Genomic DNA, 20262 nt, shown 5'->3' on the forward strand with positions numbered 1-20262 from the left:
TCCCCTGTCTGAGGTCCCCTGTGCGGTTACCTGTGTGGGATCAGCTGTGTCCTCACCTGTGTCGTCCCCTGTCTGAGGTCCCCTGTGCGGTTACCTGTGTGGGATCAGCTGTGTGCTCACCTGTGTGGTCCCCTGTCTGAGGTCACCTGTGTGTGGTTACCTGTGTGGGATCAGCTGTGTCCTCTGAGGTCACCCGTATGTGTGGGATCAGCTGTGTCCTCACCTGTGTGGTCCCCTGTCTGAGGTCCCCTGTGTGGTTACCTGTGTGGGATCAGCTGTGTGCTCACCTGTGTGGTCCCCTGTCTGAGGTCCCCTGTGTGCGGTTACCTGTGTGGGATCAGCCGTGTCCTCTGAGGTCACCCGTATGTGTGGGATCAGCTGTGTCCTCACCTGTGTGGTCCCCTGTCTGAGGTCCCCTGTGTGTGGTTACCTGTGTGGGATCAGCTGTGTCCTCTGAGGTCACCCGTATGTGTGGGATCAGCTGTGTGCTCACCTGTGTCGTCCCCTGTCTGAGGTGACCTGTGCGGTTACCTGTGTGGGATCAGCTGTGTCCTCACTTGTGTCGTCCCCTGTCTGAGGTCACCTGTGTGTGGTTACCTGTGTGGGATCAGCTGTGTCCTCTGAGGTCACCCGTATGTGTGGGATCAGCTGTGTGCTCACCTGTGTTGTCCCCTGTCTGAGGTCACCTGTGCAGTTCCCTGTGTGGGATCAGCTGTGTCCTCTGAGGTCACCCGTATGTGTGGGATCAGCTGTGTCCTCACCTGTGTCGTCCCCTGTCTGAGGTCCCCTGTGCGGTTACCTGTGTGGGATCAGCTGTGTGCTCACCTGTGTGGTCCCCTGTCTGAGGTCACCTGTGTGTGGTTACCTGTGTGGGATCAGCTGTGTCCTCTGAGGTCACCCGTATGTGTGGGATCAGCTGTGTCCTCACCTGTGTGGTCCCCTGTCTGAGGTCCCCTGTGTGGTTACCTGTGTGGGATCAGCTGTGTCCTCACCTGTGTCGTCCCCTATCTGAGGTCCCCCACGTGAACCCTGGGGAGGGGGACACCGGGGGACAGACTTGCACCTTTTAGGGTCTCGGAGGCCACACCCAGGGCCCAGACTTGAACCTAAGCCCCGAACGCACCCCTGGAAGGGTTTTCCGTGGAGGAACAGGACCTAATTCCAGCTTTAAGGGGCCCCTGTCTCTGAGTGTCCACACCCGGGCTGGCGCGGGGTCACCTGCCGAGCCTCCCAGAACCCCCCATTGTACTCAATGGCCGTGGGGGCGTGGGTCCAGGGGCCAGGCGGGAGCCGGGGCTTGAGAGACGTGGTGGGAGGAAAGTGGACCATCCGCACAGGGCTTTAGGGCCGCAGGTCCCAGGGCTTGGGGTGGGTCCCGTGGGAAGGACGGGCTGCGTCTCGGGGTCCCGGCTGCTGGGGGGCCGGGCACGGATATTGTGAACATCCGTGCGCTCTGCACGTGGTTATCGAGACCCCGCTCTCTGCGGGGCCCTATTGTGGGCAGAGGTTTGACGACGGGGTCCGTCTCTGCGGGAGCACGCCTCCTGGAGGGAGGAATTAAAGCCAAGGAGTTAAAGTCTATGGGCAGGAACGTTCCGGGTAGCGATGATGTCAGATAATGTCGGGAAGAAGACGACACAGATACGATGGAGAGATTGGTGGGGCGGGTGGGATTTTGGCTACCAGGGTCAGAATGGGCCCGGAGACGGAGAAGGACCCACCCCTTGGGGATGGAGGGAGAGTCAGCGGTACATGCAAAGGCCCTGGGGTCTGGGGTGCCCGGGGCAGAATCCCCGCAGCTGGGTCTCGGGGGTGACCGCCACAGGGGACAGTCTGTGACGAGGACAAGGATGAGGGCGTGAGGTCCTTTTTCACATCCGCCCCTCGCTCGGGCTTGGGGGTGGGTCGACGTCCTAGGCCACCGGGAAACGGAGACGTCATGGGGCTGGTGGGATGGGGGACGAGTCCAGATCTGAGGGTCTCGAGGTTCCGTCACCCTGACCGGGGTGAGGGCTGGGGAGACACGGGTGGGGAGGACGTGGGTGGGTGGGAAATTCGGGGAAGGGTCCAGTGGACTTCCGGGATTGCCCATTTTCGGATTTTATTTCAAAAAATAATAAAAGGGGCTGCAACCTATATGACTCCAACTCTGTGGCGTTTTGGAAAAGGTGAATAACGGAGACGGTAAAAAATGTAAAAGATCGGTGGTTTCCAGCGGTTGGGAGAGGGAGAGATTTTAGGGCTGTGAAACGATGCTGCAGGATCCTATGGGGGGGATACACATCCTTAGACATTTGTCTGAACCCGCAAAACGTCCATCACCAGGAGTGCACCCCAATGGAGACTGTGGAGTCTGGGTGACAATGACGTGCGAATGCACCTTCGTCCCTTGTGACAAATGTGCCATCTGGTGGGGATGTGGACGACGGGCGTGTATGGGAGTCTCCGCCCCTTCCCCTCCACTTTGCTGTGACCCTAAATTGCTCTCAAAAAGAAAGTCCATTTCAAAGGGAAAAAGGAAAAAAAACTAACGGGGGGCCGGCCATGGCGACCTAAACACGAAATTCCGAAAACGAGCCCGACGGCAACAGCAGCAAAAAGACTAAAATTCTTAGGAACACGTTTACCAAAAGAAGCGCAGAGTTTGTCCCCTGAAAACGAGAAAATGTAGCTGAAAGAGACGTAAAAACCTTAAGAAATTGGAAAGACACCCCGTGCTCGGCGATCAGAAGCCTTCAGACACTAAGACGGCAAAAATCGGCAACTTGATGCACAGATTCGATCAATTTCCACCAAAATCCCAATGACCTTTGCTTTTTCCTTGTTTTTGCAGAATTGCACAAGTGAATGCAAAAACCCCTACTGAGTCGCGCGGCCCCCCGAACGCCCAAATCGGTCTGGAAACAGCGGAAAAGAGCCGCACGCGTCTCGCGTTCCGGTTTCAAAACCTGCTGGGAAGCTGTGGTCATCGAGACAGCGTGGACACGGTGTCGAGACGGACACTGAGCCAACGGTGTGGGACGGAAAGCCCGGAAATGAACCCGACGTTCATGCTCTAGTAATTCCCGACGAGGACGCCGAGACGTCCCAGCGGGGGAAGAACGGGCTTTTCCACAAGTGGAGCCGGGAAAACCCGATTTCCACGTGGGAAAGGATCACGCGGGATCCCTACCGCACCCCAAATACGAACATTATCCCCAAGTGGATCAAAAACCCAAACATCAGAGCTGAAACCGCGAAACCCTTAGCGTCAAACGCAGGTGTGATTCCCGGGGCCGCGGGCTCGGCAGCACGGCGTCCCCCGTCCCACCCCGAGGAACAGACCCGGGAAAGGCAATAGGGACCGGGGGACGTCGTGGGGCGCGTGGGGCGCTCACCTGTCTCTGGAAGTCCAGTTGGTAGCACAGCATGTGACTCGGGACCCCAAATCTCGTCCTGGGGTCGTCCCACCGCACAACGTGATGCGACCCGTTGAAGTCGATGGTCACGTTCGCCGGCGGGTTGTACTTTTCTAAGAAAAAAGACGCAGACGCTGCGGCGAGTGACAAAGACACCTGCCCCTCGGGGGAGGCGATGGGGGGACCCCTCGAGGGATGCGTCTGGGCGGTAAAGTCAGTTTCCTTTTGTGCGTGAAGGAGGAAAAGCCACCGGCCCGGGAAGCGGGGCCTCAGGCCGGCCGAGCGTGCCCTGGGGGACGTCCCCTCCATGGGGCGCGGGACCCCGGCCGGCCGGGGACCCGCCCGCGGACCCCGTGGTGCAGAATTCCTGGTGCCCGAGGCAGACGTGCCAGCGGATGGGAACATCCTGGTCCTCCATCCCTCCCCTCCTCGGGGACACCCTGCAATGCGGGGGGCTTCAGCCCGGATCTACGGGGACCCCACAAGACGCGGTCACATCTCGTCATCCTGAAGTCACCCAAGTGCCCGGCCCAGGCGGTCAGCCTAGATCCTAATGTCCTTCTGCCAGAAGGACGGCTTCCGGAAACCCCGCCGGTGGACCCCGGGATGCCAACGAGGTTGTGAGACACGGTCACCCAGGATCGGGACGGAGGGTCCCCGGAGGATGAAGGGTCCCGCCGTGAACAAAACCCCTGTCCGGGCAGCTGGCCCGTCCCCTGCCCCGGGGCCGGACACAGGTCAGCCGGGAGACATGCCTGCGCTCCCAGGACGCGCAGCCACCTCCGTCGTGCGCAGACCCCCTATGTGCAAGTTCGCCTCCTTCCTAAGGCGGGTTTGCAGCCCCCGGATGGTGGAGCGTCGAGGGCGTTCGCAAACGTGTGCAGAACGGCCAAAATCGTGTCGCCCGACGTCCGCGTCGCCGGCTGAGGTTGAGCGAGGCCATTTCTGCTCCTGGTTTCAGCTCTCAGTCCGCAAACAAGCGCCCTGACCTGGTCTGTCGAGGGTCGTTTTTTCCCCACTTTTGTGCTTTTATTTTCGGTGATTTTACTGTTTAAAATGCCCCCAGCGTCGCACCGAGGCACCGTCTTGTGTTCCTGCCGGGGATCAAAGGTCACCCCCAAATGTGACACTTTGGCGTGCGGGTTATTTCACGTTGGAGGCGATTGAGAATCCACAGGTGCAGAAGGAAACCTTCCTCGATCTTCCATTTTCTGACTAAAAGCAGGAACTTCTGAAAAATGAGGATTTCTCTGAACCACTTCTCTGGCCGTGAAGAGGATGGGGAGTCAGCACCAAGACGAATCTGCATAAAATAACCCTTATCTTCCATGAGTTTCCCCTGTATTCAGCGTCTCTACAAGCTCAAACCCCCTTTCTTTAATCTAGTCACTTCACAATTTTTTTGCTCTTTGCTCAAATGGTGTATAAGTCCCTAAGTCAAAGCTCTTCTTTGAGAGTTTTCATTTCTTTTCTATGGAGGAAACCCCCAGGCATATAAAGCTTAAAAATGAAGATTAAATTTGTGCACTTTTCTGCTGTCCATTAAGCCTCTGTGAGTTTAATTCACAAGCCCCAGTCACAGAACCCAAGAGGGTAGGGGAAAAGTTTTCTCTTCCCTTACATTCCTGAGCCCGGTGCGCAACCCTCTTACCCATCCGGACGGCGTTAAACGGCGTGAAGTCCAGGAAGCGGATGGCCGTTTCGTTGCTGGTCCCGTTCACCAAGAAGAAATAATCTCTCTGCACGGGTTCCCCGAGGTCATCCAAGTGGCAGCCCACGCGTGTACCCGTGGCGTCAACCACGTAGTGGGCGCATTCCGCCTCTCCGTCGTGCCTGTAACGTCCAGAGGGGGTGAAGCCCGGGGCGCGTCCCCCACTGGGGAGGCCTCATCGAAAACAAAACCTCCCCGTAACCAGAAAACCCTCTGGAAACGGAGCAGAGAAAGGAGGGAATTTTATCGTCGAATCAGCACAAAACCGGCGTTCCCCGAGACGGCGAAAATGGGGAGGAATCCCGCCTTTTGTGGAGCCGGGTGGGGACAGCCCATCCCACGCGTGCTCTCGAGAAAACGCTGGTGATTCCCTCGTCTTTTTAGGACGGAGGAGGGTTTGGGGTTGGGAGGCGGCTGGATTCCAACCGTCCTCCCGGGAGCTGGACGAGGGGCCCCTTCTTTCTGGATTTTGGGGACATTTCAGAGACGCCCTGGGTCCCCGCGGAGACGTCCCTGGCCCGTGGGACCAGCTGCCCCTGTGCCGTGAGGATCCCGACAGGTGAGGGAGGCCCCGCGGGCTCACCTGGAGGCCCACCAGTACAGGCGGTAGTGGACGTCGGCCGGGGCGGCCGGGCCGGGCGTCCAGCTGCAGTTCAGGAAGCACAGGTCGTAGATGAGGCAGGAGAAGTTCATGGCCCCGGAACCTTCCCTGCCTGGGGAGACGACCCCCGCGCTCACCCCCTGGGCCACGGCCCCCGGGACCCCGGCGACGCCGACGGCGCTCGAGGTGGGCAGGGGAGGGGACCTCACCTGGGTTCTCGAAGGCCAGGACCTCCAGGAACGCGACCCCCTCGGAGGTCACGTTCAGGGTCAGGTTGGCCCCCCGGTGCAGCACGGAGTTGGGGAACTCGCAGAAGTGGGTGCCGTCCTCGCTGACCTGGCAGACGCACAATCAAGAACAAATCACCTGCGTGTGGGGCTCCCTCGGACCCCATTCAACCCCGTGACAGCCCCCCGAGGGGGTCGCTGGCGAGGACCCCACCTTGATCAAACTCATCCTGCGCTCCTCCGAGCTCTCCGCTCGCCCTGGGGCTGGAGAACCCAGTTTTGGCAAAGGATCCTCCTGATCCGCTTATGGAGAGTCCGCCCACCTCGATTCTACTTGGGATCAGATGACGTGACCCCAAAAGAGGACACTGGGGCGGGGAGGGGATGGGGAAACAGCAGACATGCGCACGAGCCCAGTGCCCTCCTCATATCTGCCCAAAACTGGGGCAGAAATTTCCCTTTATGAAGACGCCCCCTCTCTGCTCTCGTGTACCAGGAAGGGCAGAATGAATCTTATCACCGGAGAAAATTCTAGAGTCATCAGCCTGGAACCAGCACCTCGAGGAATCCTTATAACAAACCCTTATCTTCCGTTGGTTTCCCTGAATGTTCACCTTCCCCCAGCTGGCAGCCCCTAAAACCCTAAACTTCCTTTCTTTTGTCTTCTCACTTCTCTACAAACATATCTTGCTTTGTTACAAATGGTCAATAAGTCCCCCAAAATCGTGTTTAAGTACCCAAAGTGGTCCTAGCTGCTTCTTTGGGTCTTTATTTCTCCAGGAAGTCCTCCCTGTATGTGCAAAATTTAACATCAAACACAAATTATATCCCTTTTCTCTGGTTAATCTGTCTCTGGTCAGTTTAATTTGCAGGGCTCTATCACTGAACATAACAGTGTAGAGGAAAAACATTTTCCTTCCATGCAATACCTAACGCAGTCCTCTCCGGGGTTTTGCACCCGACTCCTTCACCCTCCCCGCTGGCTGTAAGGCCCCAGCTGCCCCTGTTGAATTCAGGCCCGAGTTCAAGCCTCTGCCCTATTGCAATTGTCTCAAATAAAGACTTTCTTGCCAATTTCTCTTTGGCAGCCCAGACCCTCTGAACCGGCACCTGCTTTTACTGAGACCCCCATGGGAGGCGTGTGAACGTCGGCGTTGGAGAAGGAGCCCTGGGCTGGACGGCTGGGCCTGGTTCTGCCTCTTCCGGCTGACCACTCTGAAATACCCGGGAAAGTGGCACAGGAGCGAGGGGGCAGGGCCCCGAAGGGGAGGGGCCCAGAAGGCGCAGCCGGAGAGAAGGGCAGAATGCGCCTATTTAGTCATTTCAGGGGGTTACGGACAACAGGCATTTATTTCTCTCAGTCCTGGAGGCTGGACGTCCGAGATCAAGGTTCCAGTTCATTCTGTGTCTGGAGACGACCCGCTTCCCGGTTCATAGACGGTGTCGTCACGTGGGGGACGGGGCGAGGGAACATCCCGGGGTCTCCTTTATAAAGGTACTGACCCCATTAATCTGTCTTTTGCCAGTTTAATTTGCAGGCCCCTGGCACCAGTTTAATTTGCAGGCCCCTGGCACAGAACACAGGAGGGCTCATGACCTGATCACCTCCCAAAGGTCCCCCCCAACCCCCACCATCATACTGGGGGTTCAGTTCTGACATCTGAATTTGGGGGACACAAACATTCGGTCGACAGCAGCCCCATCTGCACCACGAGGGACGAGCCGAATGGAGCATCTTCATTCGCTCACTGTCCCCACCGCAGAGCTCACCCTCGACCCCTCACCTCCGGGCTGCGCAGGTCGAGTCTCCACGACGTGTGCGACGAACAAATGCACAGGCCTCCGGCCGGGCCCACAGCTGAGGGGTGCTTCCCCCGGGACCCGGGAGTGTCTGCCCCGAAAACCGACCCGCCGTCTCCACGGACCAGCCCAGAGGGGCAGCCTACACACAAGCCGGCTTCCGGGAACCAGACCCCCGTCTCTACCACCATCCCCAGGCTCAGGATAACCCCCGTGGCCGTCGGCCCACCGGCGCCAGGACTCGATTATAACCCCGCAATTTCCCCCATGTCGTCCTCCTTCCCTCCTCTGACTGAGCGCAGAACCTCCCGGGAAACGACCCCGGCCCCGGGTCCCCCCTCTGGGGCCGTGTTATGACCACGAAGAGGCCGGAGAGTCGGCGTCCAGACGGAACCGCACGGATAAACCTGGTGAGATCACCCTTATCTGCTCACGCTTGCCCTCACACCTTTAATTTCCCACAACTTGCTGCTCTTGGAAACCAAGCCCCGTCTTTCCTCTGTCTTCCCAGGTCTCCACGATTTCTTGCTCTTTACTCAAAAGGGCACATAAACTCTCAGTCCCAACTGCCTCTTTGGGGGGGGTTCTCTTCTCTCCAGGAAGCCCCCACCGTAGGCCCCGTAAGATTTTTAACGTCATATAAAACGTGGATGCCGTTTCTCCCGTTCATCTGTCTTCGGTCTGTTTAGTTTGCAGGGCCCTTTCACATCACACAAGAGTGTATGGAGCCTTCCCAGTCCTCTGCCTGCCTCCGAGGCTCTGCCAGATGCAAGGGACGGTGGCCGAGCCCCTGCTCCAGCCAGTTCTGCATAAACAGCCTCGTGTGTCCTCGCTGGGCTGGGCGTTTGGTTGAGTCACGCAGGTTTCTTGCTCGTTTGCTAATAAAAGTGTTCCCTTCCTCTCGCACGTTTGTCGGGTGGCCTTTCGGGGTGTTTTTAATGACGGTTCCCCGGCAAGTGTCGTCGGGGACGTTCCGGGACGGGGACGGCGAGGGACACGTGAGATCCGAGGAGGCTCCGGCCCAGGTGGAAGAACCGGGGCCACAGCGGGAACGTCGCGGGCGCTCAGCTCCGTCCCGCACACACCGGGCTGGGGCGTCCCCCGTCCTTCAAACTAGAGCAAACGGGCCCCAAACAGGGGGTCCCGGAACCGATTGCGCCTCCGGAAGGAACCGAGGGTTTTCCTGGAGACACAAGTAGGACGCGCTCCACTTCCGTTTCTATGGAAACACGTTCCCCTGAAAAGGATTTTCTCCAGAAGAAAAAAAAAAAAAGTTGCTTTGAGATCCTAAAAGGAAAGAAAACGTAAGTTTTCCAACCAGGAAGGAGAGATGGTGCGAAAAAGGCGAATTTCGGGAAAATTACCAATTTTACGGATAACAAAGGATTCCTGAAAACAGCCAGGCAGGGGAAATCTGTGATCTGCGGAAAAGTCAGGCCGAGTAACGGCTTTGAAACACCCCACAGGAGGCAGCCCCGGGGGCGCAGTTTTTAGGGGGAAAATGTGGCAAAAGAGGTTTAAGTGCAGCCGGGCGTGTTGGGGACAAAATGAGGAGAAATGACCCTTCTTAGGTAGCGAGGGCTCGAGAAACGTCCCAACGGGGCGTCAAAAAGGTGAACACAAATCTAAACTGAAGAAATTAGTGTTTTCCTGGTGCCCCCCCGCCTTAGCATCCCTTCAGAAAACGTACAATTGTGTAGCTCCCTGGTCTCCCTGAAATGTGTGCAAATCTCCTTAAAAGCTGAAGGGCGTCCCACCAGTTTGGCAGCCCAGGAACGTGATTCCTGGGGCCCCGGAGCGTCAGGAAGGGGGTCCTGCCTCCCGTCTCTGGGGGGGTTTTGCTCCAAGAGTGAACCTCCCGCTCGTCGAAAAGATGGGAGCAGCTTCCTTTTCCCTCGGGATCAAGACAGTGAACGTGTGTGACGGGCTGCGTCTGCCCGGCCCTACAGAAAGGGCGATTCCTCCCGCCTCTGCGTCTCACAGCGGCTGCCTGTGACGCCCATCACGTTCTAGCTTCCTGCCTGTCGATGATAAAACGTGCTCCTTCCCTTCTGCCTTCGTGGGGACGTTTCTGGGTCGGCAGGAGACTTTGTTCTATTTGTTTATGCGAACACGTATTTATTTATTGCGCTCTCTGTTTTAGGGTTTTAGAAAAATTTTTTTCAATTTCTCTTTTTTTGTGTTGCGGTCAAATATACATAATGTAAGATTTACCCTTCTACCCTTTTTTAAGGGCACGAGTCAGGCGCATTGGGCACATTCAAAATATTGTGCAATTATTACCTCCATTTCCAGCACAGTCCATCCCCCCGAATGCAGACCCCGCATCCACCAGCGGTCACTCCCCAGCCCCGGGCACCCATAATCCACTTTCTGCCTGTGGATTCGCCTGTTCTGGACGTTTCACGTAAACGGGGTCACACGCTGTGCGTCCTCTTGTGTCTGGTTCCCTCCCTGAGCATCACGGCCTCAAGGTCCCTCCGGGGCGTAGCCGTGTCCGAGCTTCACGCCTGCTCACGCCTCCACGGGAGATTTTACTTGTAATTATATTTCCCCTTAGCATCTTTCCCGAAAACCCTACTTGGATTGGGACAAAATGAGGAATTAGAGAAACAGACATCGACAGCCACCAGCCCAGCCCCGAGCTAAGCGCCCCCTACGGACCCCACACACGGAAACACAATTGAGGACGCGCAAGAAAAAACCATATTATGTGAAAAAACGAAACCAGCACGAGCACATCCCGCCTCTGAGGTCCCAGATGACGGGGCGGAGGGCGGCCGCGCGCACGGGGGTCCACGTGGCATCCACTCCCCCCGTGACCGGTCGGGGGGAGCGCCCTGGTGACACTAAGTGTACGGTTTCAGATTTCCTCAAGTCACAAACTGGTGGAAATCTGAGCAGCCTCGGAAAACGTCGTGCGTGGGCCAAATCCACGGGAAAAACCCACAAAGAAAAGGAAGAATCCCGTAGCCGGAGACACAGAGAAAACGCGCCCGGAATTCTTCATCAGTCGACACAGAGAAGGCACAAAAGGAGGAAAAATGATGCACGGGGGGGTGTCGCCAATGAGACAAGTGGGTGCGATGCATCGATTAATAAAACGACGCTCAGATGTCACTCAAGGTGACAACCCGCAGGAGCTGTGGCTTAGGGGACGCTGGGGACGACCCCAAAGCAAGAGGCCGGCCGGGCTCCCGGGAGGACAGGGAGATGGACTCCCCACGAGGCTCAAGTCCGCGGTGGCAGGACAGGGCACCCGGCGCCTCTGTCCTCGTCCCCAGCCGACCCTCCACGGGGGCTGGTGACAAAGGGACAAAAATGACAGCCTTGAGGATGAAGAAAACCCGGGCACCTCGAAGCTGGCTTCCCTCTGCGTTGGCGGGTACCCCTCCCGAATCCGGGCTCACGGAAAACCCAAATCACACCCCAAGCGAAAACGTCACAGCCGCGCTTTCTGGGTCCCCAAAAGTCTGCCACTCGGGAGAGGAAAGGAAGGCCAGCAACTTAAACAACAGAGTGAGTGTTTCCCCTAATTAAGTCTGCGGAGAAGGCGGGAATCAGGGCCCCAGAAGGAGGCTCGGCTGTTACATCCTTTTACTGGGAAGCCCCAAGGAGGGACTACTCGGCCAGTCATTCAATTAAACAAATTAGAGACCCTCCTTTTCCAAAGAACTGGCTTATTTTTTTTTTCTAGGAGAAAACCCTCAAAATCAATCCCAGAGCAGGAGGAAGGAAATGCACCCACGACCGGAGATTCGGGAAACAGAAGAAAACACACAGCCACGCGCCGTCGTCCACAGAAAATGCTAATGGACTCGATTTTACGTCGCCAGCAGAACGCCGAGGTCAGACCGTCGAGATGGCTTCCAGAAAAAGGGACAATTCTGCTTAAAAAGATAGTAAAACCCAAGAAGTCGTACCCATGAACCAAATTCAACGTTATTTTTTAAAAATCTACTAAGATTGTCTAGACTTTGTTTCAGTGATGGTAGAACGCTGTAAGAAAATGCAATAATATGATAACACATCAATGAGGTCAATGAGGAAAATATTGATAATCTGAAAAGATGTCACACCCGCCAAAAAAAAAGCTTTCAAAAATATGTAAATTCTGTGCCGGAGAGGTGATCCCCGCAAATGTTCAAATTTAGAGAGATTACGGGAAACCGCTAGACGCAAAGATCAGAAATTCCTGCACCGACAGCCAAGGAAGATAAAATTGAAAAAAAAAACGCAAGTTCAATAGCAAGAGAGAGCTGAAAAATACCCAGAAATTACGAAGACACAAAGGAAGCGACGACAATTTACGGGGAGACAGAATCAGCCTGAAAAAGGCAGAGGGACCCAGGATTCTCAGGAAAAGGCTGAAGACTATCAAATTTCTAGTCCATTTCTGCATCTAACGTATTTCCAGCAAAAATTCCAAAAGCATCATTTTTGACAGGAAACTGCACAAAAAGATTCTAAAGTGTTCCCAAGCATCAAAACAGCGCCATATTGGATGGCTGCTTTGGCCCATTTCTGTCCAGTGGACTTGGGACAGAAGGGAGGCACTGGGGCCATATTGGAATCTCTCCCTGTGTCCACTCACAGCTGACCAGGCACGAAGGGCGTCCATTGGGGGCCACATTGGGCCATATTGGAATCACTTCATATGTCCACTCACGGCTGACCAGGCATGAAGGGCCTCCATTGGGGGCCACATTGGTGCCATATTGGATCCTCTTCCTGTGTCCACTCACAGCTGACGAGGGATGAAGGGCGTCCATTTGGGGCCACATTGGGCCATATTGGAATTTCTTTCTGTGTCCACTCACAGCTGACCAGGGATGAAGGGCGTCCATTGGGGCCATATATGTGCCATATTGGAATCACTGGATATGTCCACTCACAGCTGACGAGGGATGACGGGTGTCCATTTGGGGACATATTGGGGCCATATTGGATCCTCTTCCTGTGTCCACTCACAGCTGACCAGGGATGACGGGCGCCCATCTGGGGCCACATTGGTGCCATACTGGAATCATTTCATTTACCCGTTCCTGTCCAGTGGACTTAGGAAGGAAAAGGGGCTCCCGAGTGGACACGGACACCCCTCACTCCAAGAACAGAAAGGAGCCAGCTTTGCAGGCGACCAGTGGGACCTCCTGAAACCCATTATTCTCTAAGACGTGGATATTAAGGTTTCAAGCAGATAAAGAACATACTCCTATTTTTTTCATAATTTTAAAATTTTCAAAGTGTAGATGATAACGACGCCCCCAGACGGGTCTCCATGACCCCCTACGTGGAGGTCCTCCTTCCTGCCACCTCTCTTTTTGGGCCATAAAACATCATTCTGTTCACGTTTTCTTATACGTAAGGTGTGAAGGGCGCAGAATATGTCACTGCAAAATCTACCGCTCTGGCATAAGGATGATTTGAGCTGAAGGCAATTGAGAAAAACCTACACAAGAAAACGTCTCTGCCCTCCTCCACCTGCCTGAAGGCAGGACGTAGACTTGTAAAGTGTCCCCCTGTCCAGGAGTTAATGTCCAGAGACAATGCCAGAAGTCTCAACCTGGAGACGGCACCAGGGGAATCCACACAGCAAATCTTGCTAAAATTAACCCTCGTCTTCCGTTAATAATGGAACCCTCATATATTTATCATCCCACGATTGGCCACCCCTAAAAACTCAAAGTCTTTTTCCTTTGTCTTGTCACTTCTGTACAAATTCGTTGTTCTCTTGTTAAGATGTTATGTAAGCTCACATTTCAACCATCCCTTTGAGATGCTCAACACTCGTGGACGTGCATGAGACACGTGTTAATAAACTTTTTGCTTCCCTCTTGTTTGTCTGTCTTTTCTCACTTTAATTTGCAGGCCCCCGTCACTGAACCTGAGAAGATAGAGGACATCCTTTTTCCTCCCCAATAACAGTGATGCGAGTGGGAATCTAGGGCAAGGCGGCTACTCAAGAGGCGTTTTACACGGAAATTCACAAGGAGCAGAGCCCCGAGGCACGAGCCACGAGCACTCACCTGTGGGCTGGTACTGGTGGCAAGGTTGGGCGGGGTGTCTATTCTGCATTCTTCCTCAGTCACGTTTCTCCTGTAATTCCAGGTCAACATTTTTTTCCTCGCATCGAGCTTCATGTTTATAACGGGAGACATATTCTCCGGTGCTGTAATTAAAAAACGAACACTTAGCCAGAGTCGGGGGACCCCCCCCCACCCCGACTATTTCTTTACCGAGGCCAAATCCCCATAACGCAAAATTAACATTTTTTTAACGGGAACGATTCAGTGCCGTTTACCAGCACCTGAAAAGACGCTCCGCACCCCAGTCGTTAGGAAAATGAAACATCTCAGCCACCAGCAGGTGCCCCTGCACCCCCGTGAGGTCGGCTACAATCTGAACTTAAAGGTCCAGACAATAATTTTGGGGGAGGAAGTGGAGAAATCGGAACCCCGTGCACAGTGCAGGCGGGAATGCAAAGTGGGTCATTGTGAGCTGATTTAAAAATGAGGTTAATTCTCCCCGTTAGAAGAAAAAAAAAAAAAAAAAAACAGAAGAGAATCCCACTCTCCACCTTTGCTTCCGAAACTTCTCTCTCTGCCCTTTTCAAATGCACGTAAACCCCTAAATCCGCCTCTGGCCAGGGTCACAGTGCAGGACCCCGGAGCGTCTCTCTGAAGGGTGGTCATCAAACAAGCCCCGGTCCCCGCGGAGGACAGGGGTCTCACTCCCTCGGGCTTCAGGCTCCAGACGGAAAACCCACCCACGGGGATGAGCGGTGCCCCTCAGCCCTGTCAGGAGGGGGGATTTCTTTCCTCCCGTGCAGCCCCTTTAGGGGGTCATCCTGCTAATAAGGTTTTCCTTCTCTGGCACCTTCCCGGGGAGGTTTTCCAGGTTGGCGGGAAATGTTGCTTTCCACAACTTTCCTCCCATACGGGCAGAAGGTGTGACACCCCCGCTGGGTCTGGGGTCTGGGACTCGAGCTGCGGGACCACCCCTCTGGGTCCCCGCTTCTGCCGGAGGAGAGACGCGTCCACCTGATTTGCGAGGGGACCCCTGACCCTTGCAGGGAGACCGCGGGACGTGCTCTGGGTCCGGGGACCTCGTGTCCCCATCGGGCATCAGGGGTGGCCGTCCCCCCACGCTGCAGACCCCGACATCAGAGCTCGTGCCCACACCTACCCGCGTGGGGGTCCCTGCAGCACGCCGCGCTCAGGAGCAGCAGGAGGCTGACGACATCCAGCAGGGCCGCTGGGCCCTGGCCCCACAGCTGGCCCTACACGGGAAAGGGGACACCGCAGGTCAGAGCTCAGAGTCCGGCTGCACAGGAGCCTCCCCCCGGGGGAACCAGCCCCCTCAAAATGCTGAGGGGCCCGGGGGTGGCCCCTGGGGCCCTATCGAGTCAGCAAATTCCCCTCAGAATTTGGGGGTCACCTGGCGACATCAGATCCCCTTTTAAATCCTGCTTGAACCCCCCTTCAAATGACTCATAAAATTAACCCACATCTACGTCCACAACTTTCAGCAAACGGGAATTAAACACATTTTCCAGGCTCCTGCCCTGTTGTCTTTCCCCGGCCCACCGTGCCCGGCCATCCCCGGTCTACATGCCGGTTGCCGAGATGCATATGCAGGGACCCACTCAGACCCCCAGAGCTGCCATCACGACGATTTTAAGCTGATCCTCTTGTAAGTGGTGGCCGAGGGGCAGGAGGGGTGAGGCCCCCAGTGACAAGAAGAAGGGTCGTGTGACGAAGACGCCAGCCTGCAGCAGCCACTTTGGGGTATGAGGCAACTCTGTCTGGCCTGCCGTTTGCCTCCACCCAGATACCAGCCCTCGGCCGCAGAGCGAACCTGATGTTTTCCAGCAAAAGTGGAAGTTTTCTGTGTTTAAAATGCAAGTTTATGTTGGGCACCAGCGGCCCCTTCTCTTGCTTTTCCCCTCTCGCCTTCGCGGCCACGATTTGAGGTCAGAGATGTAAAGATCTGAGGTGTAAATGTGGGACTGAGGGAGAGTTGGGGGGCTCGCCCGTGGCCGCACGGCACGGCCACGTCTGGCTCAGGATGCAGTTAACGAGGCGTCGATTCTGTCCTTCCCAGGAGACACCCCACAGCCTTTCTGGGGAAAGGCGGCTTGCCCAGCACCCCGTGCAGACCTGCCCAGCAGAGCCTTTGTCCCCACCCGGCCCCGGGGGACCCAGCGCGGGCACGTAGGCGTCCCTCACTCGCCCTCGGCGCCTTTCATGCTGAAAAAGCCCAAACGGAAGCAGTTCCCGGAGAGATAAGACAGCAGAGAAGAACGGACGCCCGGACCACGTCCACCCTGTCCTACGTCCTTCTCCTTCCACAAAGCAGTGCAAGAGGACGGCTCCCCCCAAAACCACGTCCGGCTCTTCCCGTGGCCCTGGCAGCACTCATTCTAATCCCGCTCTTCCCCTACCTCTGAGGGAGACACCCAGCTGGCAGTGTTCTTCTCTCCCTCACTAACACGCGCCGTCACGGGGTCATGCAAACCAAGCGCCCCAAAGATGGAGAAAAAATCAACCCACCGGCCGGCCAGCTCCGTGCATCTCTCTCGGACCCTTCCAGCCTGGTCTCGCCTGGCCGGTGCTCCGGGGTGCACAGTGGCGGTCGCCTCTGTTGGATGACAGCCCAGAACCGAGGTTCCCCGTCCTGGGGGCGGCTGGCGGAATCAAGGCCCTGATAAGGCTGTCCCTTCTCTCTGGACTGTGCAGACTGTCCCCCGTCTCTCTCCCTTTTAAAGGATTCCTCGCGACGTCAGCATCTCCAGAAACGCCCCGTCTTCTGTCGGCCGCGTCTTCCTCCCCGACGCGTGACCGGGCCGGCGTTATCGTCTTGACGCACAGGAAGAGTTCTAACCCCGTCGGCCCTCCGTCATCCTCGTTTTATCGACATCTCGGCTTCCTCTTTCTGCAGCAGCATCTCTCTGCCCACTCTGGGTAACTGGGGTCTCGGTCCTCTGTCCCACGTTCTGGATCTTTCCTGCCCCCGTCTCAACGCCGGATCACCCTCCTCTCCACCCAGTGGTGGGTGGTTCCTTGTCAGGTTCTCCGAGACGTGATCAACGATTCCCGCCCCAGTGCACGTCCTCAAGGCTCCGCTGAGCCGGCAGGCAGGCCCTTCAGAGCATCCTTTGCTAAAGACGGGCCCACACAGCTACTCCTTGGATGGGAAGGCTCCTTCTCAGCGTGGGAGCCCGACCTTCCTTCTTCCGTGAGAACACCCCCCCCTGCAGCCTGTATCACGCAGTGTAGACGAGAGAGATTCCGGACGTCAAGTGAGGGGGACTTCACGGCGACAAATACGCTTCTTGTGATGTGTATGCTCTGGAATTGCTCGGCCGAGGGCACCAGAGGACTGCGGGGTCCACGAGGTTACCGTTTCGTGTGATTCCCAGCCATCGTGCATTCATTAGACTCCAGCTGTGTATTTTGAGAGCGGGTGCCTCTTTCACTCTCGGATGCAGAACAAAGTGGGCGGTTTCTAGGGGACCGGGAGTGCCGGGGGGTCTCTCTTTGCTTTGTGCTGGAAAGGCAAGCTCCTCATGACTCCAGATTCCATATGGCGGCCTCTCCAGCGAGATCCCAAGAGTCAGGAAGCCAGACCTCCACGCAGGTGGCCGTGGAGCTGGGTCAGCGTTGGGCAGGAAGGACGGGGCCCTGCATCCCTCCGTCAGCGTGTTTATTCATAAATTCCACACGTATTGGCGGCAGATCTACGCCGTGTCTGGTGTTGTCCGAGGCAATGGCGATCGAGGAGAAAAGCAGAAAAGGGTGACACAGCCCTTGTTCTCAGGGGGTTGACATTACGGTGTGAAGCGTGATGAAAATGGGGAAAATTGTCGTGTTGGGTGGCAATGCTCAGATAAGACGAACCTGGCAGGAACGGAGGATGAGAAGGAGCACAGGTGCACGGCGGTGGCTCCGTTAGGACGCTGTGAGAAGGTTGGGCCGGGGACGGGACGTGTGACCGGCAACGCTGGTGACGTGAGGGAGCCCGTGGAAGATTCTGGAGGAGAGGAGACATTGGGTGCAGAAGCACAGAGGCAGGGATGACCCCAGGGCGTGACATCTGGAGGGTTCTAGAACAGAGGGGTGGAGATGAGACTGAGAACTCCAGAGCGTGGACCACGGTGGAAGTTGCGGGCTGTGGTCATTCTGAGCATGACCGAGAGTCTGCACAGGGGTCCCCTAACGCAGTTTCCTGTCCCCAAAATTCCCTCTGGCTGCCATGGTTGGAGGAAAAACAAGACTTGAGACCCGTCCATCACCGTTGGACAAACAAGACACGATGGCGGCTTGGAACCAGTTGGTTGGGATGGAGACAAGGAGAAGGGGTCCCCTTGACAAAATTCGCTGATGCCTTGGACACGACGAGAGGGACAGAGGTCTGGGACGGCAGGGACGGTCGATGTGACGAAAGCACCCTCGGTGGTAAGACCGCAGCCCAACTAGTAAGAATTCATCTAAGGTCCCGGCACAGGACATCGTGCAGACTTGACCTTCACGTTGGCGTCCTTTGCAGACCCGTTTAAAGTGAAAAGCTGACCCAGTCTCCCCACTGGCAGCAAAAGCGTTGACACCCTAATGGGGTGTTGGCTATAAATTTTCAGGGTGCACTTTTCTCAAAAGGGCGTTCGTGAAGTGACGCATTTTGGGGAACCACGGCGGCTGCGACATTCTTAGAAGAGATGACACCACAGAAACGTAGAATTGTCCCCAGGTCAGAGGCCGCGCAGGGAGAGCCCGCAGTGACATAAGGAGGGAAGTGTTGCCCCATCATCCAGCTTCAACTTTGTTTTCATCTGCTTTCTAGAAACAAAGGGGAAAGTGCGGGACCTTAGAATTACTTATGTAAAATTAGCATAATGATGCTCAAAATGGTTCATTATGGAAAATTAGTGTAATGATTCTAGTAGTTAATTATTGAAAATTAGTATAATGATTCTAATTGTTATTAATTATTGAAAATTAGTATACCCAATGATGGGTTGTAATTAGTATTTTGGTGGTGAACATGATGTAATCTATGCAGAAATAGAAGTACAATGATGTACACCTGAAATTTTTACAATGTTATAAACCAATGTTACTGCAATAAACAAAAAATTAAAAAAAAAAAAAAAAAAATTAGTATAATAATTCTAGTAGTTATTAATTATTGAAAATTAACATAATGATTCTAATAATTTTTAATTATTTAAAAGTATTATAACAATTTCAATAATGATTATTTAACATTTTTATAATGATTCCTATAATTATTAATTATTTAAAATTATTGAAATGATTCCCATAATTATTAATTATTCCAAATTAGCATGATTCTCATATTTATTAATTTTTAAAAATTATTAAAATGATTCCAATAAGGATTAATTATTTAAAATTATTTTAATGATTCTAATAATGATTAATTATTTAAAATTAGTATAATGATTCTAATAATAATTTTTAATTATTTAAACGTATTATAACAATTTCAATACTGATTATTTAAAATTTTTATAATGATTCTTATTATTTAAAGTTATTAAGATGATTCCAATAATTATTAGTTATTTAAAATTACTATAATGATTCTGATATTTCTTAATTATTTGAAATTATTATAATTCCAATAATTTTTATTTATTTAAAATTACTAGAATGATTCTAACAAGTATTAATTATTTAAAATTATTATAATGATTCTAATAATTATTATTTATTTAACATTATCGTGACAATTCTAATAATTATTAATTATTTAACATTATAATGATTCTAACTATTAATTATTTAAATTACTATAATGACTGTAACAACTATTAATTATTTAAAATACATGTTACTAGGTGTGCGAAGCCCTGTGGAGACGATACACCTCTGTGCTATTTCTGATAATATTCTCGCAGGTGAGACCCAGTATCATCAGAATTTACAAAGACACCTGGAAATACCACACGATTCGTGTCCAAAAACGGAAAAAAAACCCTTGCAATGTGATCAGCAGATTCCTAGTCATTGTACCAACAGCAACTCTCGTTGTCTTCATGATTAGTTATGCTGCGTGTGGCAAAAGAGAAAATAACTCATAAAAATGCAAAAAAATAGTTTTTTCTTCTGGCAAGTGTGGATGCGGAACACATGACTTTTGATAAGTTAGCTGATGCTTAAAAAATGATAAGGTTGCCTGGGGATGGGGGAATGTGGGGGCTCCACAGGGGCGCCCCAAATTCACTGGGTGATGGAGGTGTTCACCATCCCGACTGTGGTGATGGTTTCCCGGGTGTCTACATGAGCCCAAACTCGTCACACGTCACATTTTAACCACGCGCAGTTAATCCTACGTCTATTATACCTCAACAAAGCTCTTTAAAAACCTTAAACCTCTTGCTGACGACAAAAAAATCCTGTCAAATCCGTGCATTCATAGGAGATCATAGAGGCAAAATTTGTTAAGTGGGTACAATCTTTATAGGTTTTAGATACAATGTATAAAAACACTGACTATGTAGCA

At 53.7% G+C, this 20262-nt stretch overlaps 1 protein-coding gene across 1 annotated transcript in view; it reads right to left on the reverse strand.

Moving 5' to 3' along the window:
* LOC101407912 (interleukin-3 receptor subunit alpha) overlaps window positions 1-13906 on the reverse strand; it is a 62513-nt gene extending 48607 nt beyond the window's left edge. The window contains exons 1-5 of the mRNA XM_087426744.1: window positions 13764-13906; window positions 5920-6046; window positions 5693-5822; window positions 5050-5231; window positions 3378-3511 (exon numbers count right to left, since the gene is read on the reverse strand). Of these exons, the coding sequence (XP_087282870.1) occupies window positions 3378-3511; window positions 5050-5231; window positions 5693-5822; window positions 5920-6046; window positions 13764-13895 (705 nt within the window). The 5' untranslated portion in view covers window positions 13896-13906. The remainder of the gene's footprint in view (window positions 1-3377; window positions 3512-5049; window positions 5232-5692; window positions 5823-5919; window positions 6047-13763) is intronic.
* Between the last annotated feature and the right edge of the window lie 6356 nt (window positions 13907-20262).

The sequence above is a fragment of the Ceratotherium simum genome, chromosome X (genome assembly GCF_057802395.1).
Source record: "Ceratotherium simum simum isolate JZ-2026a chromosome X, ASM5780239v1, whole genome shotgun sequence".
Taxonomy (NCBI): Eukaryota; Metazoa; Chordata; class Mammalia; order Perissodactyla; family Rhinocerotidae; genus Ceratotherium; species Ceratotherium simum.